General features: G+C 40.3%; 1 protein-coding gene across 1 annotated transcript in view; it reads left to right on the top strand.

Annotated features, from left to right (window-relative positions):
* Nucleotides 1-1386: 1386 nt before the first annotated feature.
* Nucleotides 1387-10296, top strand: part of elapor2 (endosome-lysosome associated apoptosis and autophagy regulator family member 2) — a 12966-nt gene continuing 4056 nt past the window's right edge. Inside the window, exons 1-13 of the mRNA XM_008412465.2 lie at nt 1387-1702; nt 3616-3736; nt 5331-5520; nt 5601-5748; nt 5888-5977; nt 6470-6575; nt 6713-6865; nt 7909-7997; nt 8089-8269; nt 8355-8483; nt 9725-9815; nt 9907-10009; nt 10101-10238. Of these exons, the coding sequence (XP_008410687.1) occupies nt 1607-1702; nt 3616-3736; nt 5331-5520; nt 5601-5748; nt 5888-5977; nt 6470-6575; nt 6713-6865; nt 7909-7997; nt 8089-8269; nt 8355-8483; nt 9725-9815; nt 9907-10009; nt 10101-10238 (1635 nt within the window). The 5' untranslated portion in view covers nt 1387-1606. The remainder of the gene's footprint in view (nt 1703-3615; nt 3737-5330; nt 5521-5600; nt 5749-5887; nt 5978-6469; nt 6576-6712; nt 6866-7908; nt 7998-8088; nt 8270-8354; nt 8484-9724; nt 9816-9906; nt 10010-10100; nt 10239-10296) is intronic.

The following is a 10296-nucleotide window of genomic DNA, read 5'->3' as shown; positions in this document are numbered from 1 at the left end:
AAACCAATATTCAAATCTTCGAACATCACATGAAGCACTGTTAAAGCCTTCATTTGAACATGAGAAAGGTATGACTCAACAACAAAACCTACCAAAATATGGTTGTTCACATGACCTGACAGGTTGGGCAAAGAGAACACTAATCAGAGAAGCAGCCAAAAGACAGATGGARAGACACAGCTCATGTGGCAGAGAGTGTCAACAAGGCAACATTACACGTCACTAATCTGTTCTGGCAAAAACAAAGTTAACACCAAAAAAAGACTGTTTGCCACAATTCCTCCAGGGAACACGTGGAAGAATGCGCTCTGGAATGGGAAAAACAGGCATCCATTGCAGAGTTGCAAGATTGAGAGAATTAACACCAAACAGATAGTTATACATAATGGTGGTTATGTGACGGCCTKGGATGTGCTTTAGGAATTTGTTGGCATTCTGTAATTGATAGAACTATGGATGAGCTCACTTACGTTTTGCAGCAAGRCAATGATCGATCTAAAGCCCATAATCAAGTCTGCGTCTGAACGGATTAAAAAAAATAAATAAATAACTCAACAGATACACAATCACTTTTTCAAGAAGTTAGAATATCACTGAAAGGCTAATTCATTTCAGAAACACGTTACATAGATTAAATTCCCACAGAAAGATGTTTTAAAGAATTTATTTCTGTTATTATCATGATGGTTGCTTGCACCCGACCAATATAAAAATATATATTTTTAAAACAAAAAGGTGAGCTGCGTGGAAAGAATGTTTAGTACTTTCTGAAAAGTTGGCGTTTTCAAGAAGTATTTTAATCTCACAAACGAGCCTCATCTGAACACATTCTAATTTCTTGAGCTGTGCGGTGATCTGTGTGAGCTCTACTCCTTACTGAACGGCTGGCGTGAAGTCTGATCGCCCTCTGGTGCCCATTTTCATGAACTACACCACATCAGAATTTGATACTAGACGTCCGACGCTCCTACGAGCGTCCAAACTACAGTCCAAAATCTGTTTTTTCAGTAATATAGATGGCCGAGTTAAATGTGTAACGTTTKTGAGCGCTTATCTTTCCACTGCAGAGTCACAGACCAACTATCCAAATCAACCTAAAGCGCTCRCAATGTGAAAATGCACATTCATCAAGTCAGCACAAACGCGCCTCGAGCAAGCTATTACAACATCTTCCTTTCAAAATACATGATCACAATTTTGGTTCTTCAGGAAAATTGTGGAGTCAACATTAACATCAATATTTGTAAGGTCAGTGATATGTCAAATTGGCAGGTCAGTATATGGTATTAGTTTGCAAAATAAGAGTAATCCTTGCGGTGCGCACTTATCCGGTTTTTATTTTGACATACGAGCGGAAGTGGTGTTCTGCAGAGCCCTGCTCGGMTCAGATGAGAGCCAGCCCCTGGAGCGCACACAATCTGAGGATAATCGCAGGTGGGGAGGCCGGGCTGACAATCTGCCATCTAGACAGGCGACAGAAGCAGGTGTCGAGGGGTGGCTGAGCAAGCGTTTATCCCTCTGCTTTCATTTATAAGCAGTCCTACTGGATCGAGATCGCTGTTTTCATTTCAAAAATTACATTTGATGCTYCTCTCCATGATCCACAATGCGGTCCTCGTCTCGGTTCGTCGCCCGATGCGCTCTCATCCTCTACACACTCTTCTTCATTGACGGATCCAAAGGACAGCGGCAGTGCACCGAGGTGAGGAAAACAGCGGTTYTCTTGWGGGCATTTATAGTGATGCCAAAKCTGACATTTAAGAATGAAGACGCGCTGACTAGTGGCTAAACAAATCAAGTGATGAGCSAATACGATTAATACGATGATGACATATTTCCGGGTTGGTTTATGGTGATGTGTTTAAGGTAAGACCCTTGCTATCGATTTACACCAGATGGCCGGGGAACCGTGCCTCTTTAATTGCAGTGGTTTTGTTCAACATAGGATTCATCTACGTTGAGGTCTGGGGTGTGTTGAACTTCACCAGTAAGAGCTGTTATCAGTTTCCTGCATGGACTGGCCTTTCCTTCCCTGTGCCTCTGGTTTCCCTCAACACCTCCTCAGAGGAGGCTGGCAGCACAGACACACATAACAGCACCAGATAGGGGCAACATTCTTCTAAATTATTGGCTCAAGTGTTGCTCCTCCTATGCTAAACAGAGGAGATGAACCTTTACTCTATGGCCTTTAATTCTCTAAAGTAACCTTGATTTTTGAATGATGATGTAGATTATATCACTATACAAATGTATTTTTGAAAAGAAAACAAAACATTGAACTTCCATGAATTTTCAGTAATTTTTTTTATTTTTCATTTTATTTTTTTACAAAATACAAGGCTAAAATCAGAAGAGCAAAAACTAGCATGGAAGCTTGGTTCCAGGAGGATAGGTTTTGTCTTAATTAAACTATCATTTATAATAAAATAGAATGAAAAGAAACACTGACTATGATGTATTGTTTCATATGGGACAAACGTAATTTGAAGTAAGCTTGATTAATTTATAGAAAATTCTAGCTAGCTGTTAGGGGTGCACTGATTTATCAGCCAGCCAATTTATTTGTGCCGATTTCCTTAATTTTGGGAGATCAGCGATTGGCCAATTTTTACATGTGAAGCCGATCTTATCCACCGATCTTATCTACATTGGCAAAGGTCTAAAATAAACCACTATCCTCTGCTCTCCTGTGAGAAATGTTTGACTGATAGATCGGCCCACCAGGTCATGTCTGCACCTTTACACTTAGAAATATTTACCCCTCTGTTGCCAGTTCAGCGACTTTCTGGCTATATTGATCAACATTTCAAACAGAAAAATATTGGTATTGGCCAAAATTGGAATCGGCAGGTTAGGCTTCTTAAAAGATCGGTAATCGGCGATTGAGTAGAAAACTGCAATTGGTGCACCCCTAGTTGTTGTTGTTTTTGTTTTTTTATCTTTTTTAAAGAGAAAAATTTCTAAATCTGTGATTATTCACAACTACTGACAGTAAAAAGAGAAGATTAGGGTTCACAGTAGCACAAGTCATTAGAATGCAACTATGATCCTGATTTACTTTTTTTAAAAATCTTGTTTGGTATCTTGCCTCAGATATGTGCTGCATTTCCTTTATTGTCAATGTAATTTGACTTTAGTGCTATTCACAGCACTAAAGCTATTCCCAGCTTTATCTGCTGTGGTAAATTATAATAGTAGGCCTCCCTTCTCTGTTCTTGCAAAGACGGAACAGTTCCTGGTAAAATGCCGTTGTCCCCACTGCCATCTCCATGGAGATAGTATGTTATGTGTCCCAGCCTGAGGAGGGGTCAGAGCTGGACAGATAGCAGCAAGAGCAGGCACTCATGTCTTGTTAGGGTTCTTCTAAGCCAAGTGGACATGGAAAGTGATATCAGTGTTTGTTGCGACTGCAGCAGCACTCACTCGCTTGCCGGATATTCACAGTGAGGTGACTCAGCGCTCTCCTTTGGGTGTGAGCCCCCCCCCTCCCCCCACCTCACAGTGATGACCTGCCTTGGCCCCCGATTGGTTCTTTGTTTGATGATATGCCTGTTGTGTTGTGTGATCTCTTATGCAGATGCTTTCTGTTTTTTTGTTTTTGTTGTTTTTTTACAGACTGACTATTATTATGAGTACACAGAGTGTGACAGCACAGGTTCTCGGTGGAGAGTGGCCATCCCGCAGAATCCCGGGTCCTGCACCGGACTACCACAACCCGTGAGGGGCACAGAGTGCAGTAAGTTGGGATCACGTGGAGTGTATGCTAACACTCGTTTTTGACTATATTTTAGTATATATTTATGAGGTTGATTAGAGAATCCACAGTTTTATCAATTCATCATCCCTCGTCTTTACTGCATAAAGAGTAACACAGTAGCTCTGTTGCATTTGCAAGAAGAATAATTATATTACTTGTGCTTTGTTCGTTACTGTGTGGCCAGATCGTGTTTTTATAGAAGAACGCCTGGCCTCCAGCAAGTTAGTATTGTTACTGTTTAGTATCTATTTATGGCGCCATCTCATGCTTTGATGGTAAGCCAATCAAACTAAGATCATGTTAAAATTGCGTGAGAGTAATTATATGTAATGCAAGTTGTCAGTGCTAATGTTTTAGCAGCATCTGTTCATCCGTTCATTGTCCAACTTATTATTGTAGGTTGATGGGGAGCTGGTGCCTTTCTCCAGTGGTTATGGGCAGGTTAAGGTCAAGGTTATGTCATAATGTTGCATGTTACAATTAACCCAGGCAACTGGCTACAGTGTAGCATATTACTGTGTTTGACGCTAAAGCATGTGTTTCTGTTTGTGTAGCAGAGATAAAAGCTGGGTTGTTTCATTACAGATTACATTTTTTCAACGAAATGGGTAAAAGTAGCTCCATGTTACAGACTGAAGCGTAAGAAATGTTGCAACTTTTCTCTATCTGCCCTGACATTTAAAAAAGTATGAAATCCTTTTTGTTGGGAGGTTGCCCTCATTAAAAGCGTTTGACAGTGGAACCAGGAAGGCTGAATTTAGCTATGCAATGAATGTGGATGTTGATCAAGGTAGTAATGCAGGTGTTGTCTTAGATTCATCTACAACCTGTTTATCCTGTGTTGTTGCATAACTTAACTACTGTCTTGATAATTATCTCAAACATAATCTTTTGTAACGTTGCGTTGACAAATGCTAGACAAAGAGATGAAGCTTGCTAGTTTCCTTCCCTATACTGCACAAAATGGAAGCTAGCACATTTTCTAAGACATGCCTTTATGGAGTCAGATGTTACTGCAGTGTACGAAGGCTCTTACGTTTTGTTTTTGCTTCCTTCTTCCTTTCTAGCTTTCTATTAATTTAACTTGGAGATCAACCGTCTCTTGTGTTCACAGCAGTTCATAGGATCCACATTAGCTGGCATAATTCTCACCTGGTATGTCATCAGATTGATTAAGTGGAAACATGCCACCTATAAGCCTTTTCACTCACTCTTGCTAGGCATATCTTTCTCACACTTCCCCGAAAACGCTGTTGGCTTCCATTGTTTTGTCAGTAAGCCACATCAGGTATGAGGAAAAGCTGACGCTGTCAAACAAACCCAGGCACCACGACTTGATGGCTCTGGGGAAAATAGCGCAGAGATAGACACAGTGTGTAACAGGATGTAAGGATTAAGTTCCTCCATCGCTGCAGTGCAGCAGCGATTTGCACCGCTGTTTGTCTGTCAGCTTTAGTCTGTCACAGGGTATCTGAATGTAACATAGTTTAGGGGGAAAAGGCTGAGAAATAACTTATTTATTGAACATTTCTTCTTCTTTGTCTCATTTCGTGGCCCTTTTTGTGTTCCCTAGCCTTCTCATGCAGAGCTGGGGAGTTCCTGGAGATGTCTGCTCAGGAGTGCACCCAGTGCGCGGCAGGGAGCTACTCCCTCGGCAGCGGTATCCGCTTTGACCAGTGGGATACCATGCCTGCTGGATTCCGGAGCGTGGCAACTTCTCTGGGGAACGATCCCAAAAGAGATACCCAACCTACCTGCAACAGGTTACTAAGTAAAAACAAAACAAACAAAAAAAATCATAACCTATACCTCACTTTTACTCACATTGTTCTTTTACTTACAGTTCTTCCTGGGTGCCTCAAGGAAACTATCTTGAGTCCAACAGGGACGAGTGTACAGTTTCTCTTATTTATGCTGTTCACTTGAAAAAGCAGGGCTATGTCAGCTTTGAGTATCAGTATCCCGATAAAAGTCTGCTGTTTGAATTCTTTGTGAGTAATCCACAAGCTCTTTCTTTTAGTACAAGCGTGTCTCAGTCTTATTGGTATTAATTATGTAAGACGTTTTGCTAATAACAGAACCAGAGTATTATCTACTGATTTTTTTTTTTGTGTGTGTGTGTGTGTGCAGATTCAAAATGACCAGTGTCAGGAGATGGATCAGTCAAGTAATACAAAGTGGCTCCAGCTCACCAATCATGGAGAATGGGGAACCCACACGGTAGGTGTTTTGGCCGCTTGCCCCGCTCTTCTAAAGTGAATGCTTTGAGTAGCAAACCGTGGGTGGATACAAGCAGGAAGCCGCCTGGTACACAGGAGGATACCAAAGTTACAAAAGGCTGTTTGCAGTATTTTTCCACACAGATTATAAAACCATATAATTCCTTTGGGTTGATCATAGCGCTTAGTTCAAATTGTTGAGTGCGAGCAAAAGCATTTTAAACCTGTTTCAAACGTATCTGTTGAACTAGTGTTTTTTTAGAATATGGTGTTAGGCATTCATTAAGAGAAGATTGTGTGGCAGCATAACATGTCATTTACATCTACTAATTTGTCGACACTTTCGAACCATTTGAATTGATACCACAAGTATTGCATGAAAAAGTCAATCTATTGCCGCAATTTAACCATCCTTGTTAAGAAAATCTAAAGTGTTTGCTCTAAACACAGACTTTGTTTATGGCAAGCTGATGATGCATAACATGTATTATAGGTGAACTTGAAATCTGGCACCAACATCTTGTACTGGAGGACAGGAGGTGTTGTTATGAGGTCCAGTGTTGTGAAGCCTGTCCTGCTGAAAAACATTCAAATTGAAGGTCAGAGAAGAGTGAATTTGTCCGTGTCGGTTGCATTTTGGTTGTGTAGAAAAAGTCAATTAAATTAAATTATAGAAACATATCCAAGATTACCTTTCTCCTCCACCCCCCCCCAACCTGTCTTTTCTATCCAAAAGGTGTTGCATACACATCGGAGTGTTTTCCCTGTAAGCCAGGGAGCTTCAGTCGCATTCCGGGCTCCTCAACCTGTGAATCCTGTCCTCGGGAYGCCTACTCTGGCCACGGAGCCAGTTCATGCACCCCATGCAACGCTGCCACTGAGTATGCAGGTATGGCATGCTAGGCACACGCAAATCTTTCAGTATTTGAAAATCACTGCATTGTTATGAAGCACAGAAAGCAACTGACAATACATTTTGACTATGACACATTTTTGTAGTTTAGATCACCAAATGCAGCTGTGTTGAGCTGACTGAGAGCATTTGCCAGTGCAAGTTACTGAAATCTCTAGATTGAAAGCCAGGATTTTAAACAATAAATCTAYAACCATGATTCTGTCACAGCAATTACACTTTGTATCCACATTATAAGGATCCTGGAAAGCTTCAGAATGTAAAAGTGTTCAAAAACCTAATATATCATTTTGACTAAGGGATTTGCTTCACAAAACGACTCTCAACATAATTGAATTTTTGTATTGTACAGTGCATCTGAAAAGTATTCACATTGCTTCACTTTTTCCATATTATGTCATAGCCTTAATCCATAACCAAGTTTTTTTTTCTTTCTTTTTTTTTATTAAATAGAAAACTARGAAATCACATTTATTAAGRTATTTACTGCCTTTGCCATGAAGTTCAGCATTTTTCAGCAGGACAATGAGCCRAAGTGCGTCGCCAAAATCTCAAAGGAGGGACTTGGTCCTGAACTGGCCAAGTCAGAGTTTAGCCTTGAGTCCAATTGAACATTTCTGGAGCGATCTGAAAACTGCCACACAGACGTCTCTCATCCAACCTCATGGAGCTTGAGAAGTATTGCACAGAAAAATGGGTGAAACTTCCTAAACATAGTTGTGCTGAGCTCGTGCCATCGTATGCCAAAAGTGGATCRACAGAGTATTAAGCAAAGGCAGCAAATACTTGTGTAAATGTAATATCTTGGTTTTCTATTTTTATTGTAGGATTTTGAGGATAGAGATTAATTAGTTCATTATCAATCTAATAAAAAAAATCTAATTTTATTTAGCAGGAATTTATGGCAAACTGTTCTGTACTTATAAAATATCCTTTTAGAAAAGTTTCTCTAGTTTTTCTCTCTCTGTTTTTCCCCATTCTAATGCTTCTGCTTTGGATAATCATATTTTACCTGACAGAGGAAGGATCGTCTGAGTGCAAGAACAGACCTCCATGTTCCAAAAAGGACTATTTCCAGATTCACACGCCATGTGACCACGAAGGCAAGGTGAGGGAGAAGATGACGCCTGTCAAAACATGCTGAGTGGGCGTGTTACGTTATCTCACTTTGAGATCTTTGTCACTTTACGTAACGTTAGACACAGGTCATATATAAGTGGATTGAGCCCAAGATCTGTCTAGAGGGCATCTCTGGAGCAGAARCGCTGCCCGAGAGTGGCGAACAGGAGGAATGCCCCCCCTGTAACCCTGGTTTCTATAACAACGACACGGCCACCTGCTCCCCTTGTCCAGCCGGGACGTACTCTGACGGACTGAAACGTAAAAACTTGTGTATTTTTTTATTTTTCCACCGTCATCCTGTGTGTTATCTTAGCTGTACTTTTTAACGTTGTTCGTTTTCCAGCGTGCCGTCRGTGTCCAGCTGGTACTGAGCCCATCCTGGGTTATGAGTATAAATGGTGGAATGTTCTTCCGTCTAACATGAAGACCTCCTGTTTCAATGTGGGCAACACTAAATGTGACCGTATGAATGGTGGGTGGTCTTACATGGCGTCTTTAATCTAGCGTTTTGTGTTTAAAAAGACTCCGCCCCTTCTATGGTTTGAGCCTCTGAATTTATTTAGGTTAGTAGAATTTGTTAGTTTATTGTTTTGGTACAAGCTTATAAGTTTAATTGCTCTACAAATGGATACATATTCCTTTATTTCTTCATATTTGCCTTCTATTGATCCGAATTTTCCAGAATTTCTTTTAAAATAGTCCTTTTTTCATGATCTACTTGATCTTGAAATGGCAGCTTTTTGTGATTTGGCTTGTATGTTTTATTTTTTGGCACCTCAGACATTTCTGGTATGAAGCAGAGCAGAATCAGCTGATTCAGCTGCTGGACAGCGTGAAAGAAAAGCAACATTACCCATCCCCTCCCATGCTGTCCTGGTTTTGGATTTTCTTACAGACTAATTAAATCTATCATCTCTGGGTTTTTACATGGCCGAACAATGCCTGTGAATAAAACCTGTAAGTTTTAGGAATATTTAAAGAAAAAAAAATCATAATTATATGTCCAATAAAAATATCAAACTCGCTGTGGTCTTTTAAAGTTTCCTATTGTAGTCGACTTAGTGTTTTAAATTTATTTCATTTACCATTTTAACATTTGCGTTTTTATTGGGATGCTGGTCATTTCAACCTTTGGACATTTCATACGTTTCCAGTTTCGGTGATTTCCTGTTGTTCTTCTCAGGTTGTAGAAAAGGAGCCATCTCCCACACGCATGCTTCATAACAATTAACAATGATTCCTTACAGATCATTGTGTCCAGTTCATTTGATAGATCTTGGGTCCAGTATGTTTTATAAGAGCCAGCTGGACAAAGTAGGGGAGTCCAGCTAAAAGGAAATGCTGTACTTCTAAAAATCTTCAGAAAATGCACAATTTAACAACAGGTGAGATTTGAGCAACTTTTTGATAATTGATTTCAATAGTTAATCAACAATGCTTAACTGACAAGAGAAAAAAGCCATATCTTTTTTACCATTTTTTTTTTGCCCACGTTTTTATTTTTGTTTTGTCACACAAACACTCAAAAAAACAATGTCATGGTCAGCTACAGGGACAGGAACGGAACAAAGTCACAACCTTTAAAAGAATCTCAAGACGGCCAAGTGACCTGTTAAACCAAACCCTTTTGAAAAATGACAAACGTCTACATTCTTGCAGCCGTTTATTAAAACGAGATAAGATGAACTAATGTCTTGTTGATGACTATTTCAGGTTGGGAAGCAGCAAGAGATCATATTCACAGCGGAGCCGGCAGCTCTGATAATGATTATCTCATCCTTAACATCCACGTTCCCGGCTTCAAGTGAGTGCAGTCATATTGTTTTGTCCCTAAGCTCTCCGTTTCCCCCCCGTTGTGACCGATTCCACCTATTTCTGTTTGCATTGACCACCAGGCTGCCTACATCAGTGTCGAGCCAGTCAGTGACAGAATTTGGTCGCATCACATTTGAATTTGAAACTTTGTGCATGGCTGACTGTGAGTTCTACTTCATGATGGTGAGAGCGCCTCCTAACACGGCTTCGCTGCTCTGTAAATGCATAAATCCATGCTGGCAGAGTAATTTTTTTTTTTAATGTTCACTTTTAGGATATCAATAGGAAGAGTACTACGGTTGTGCAGTCATGGGAGAAAACACAAAAAAGACAAACCTACACACACACCATGTCAAAAAATGCAGCGGTTTCCTACACATGGGCCTTCCAGAGGACAAACCAACCTTCAGATGTAAGTATGAATACACAGCTTTACTCAGGATTTAGAGCATGGTCACCAATATGGATAA

Source organism: Poecilia reticulata, linkage group LG6, assembly GCF_000633615.1.
Source record: "Poecilia reticulata strain Guanapo linkage group LG6, Guppy_female_1.0+MT, whole genome shotgun sequence".
Taxonomy (NCBI): Eukaryota; Metazoa; Chordata; class Actinopteri; order Cyprinodontiformes; family Poeciliidae; genus Poecilia; species Poecilia reticulata.
Note: the sequence above shows the minus strand (reverse complement) of the source record. Positions and strands in the feature narration are given on the sequence as shown.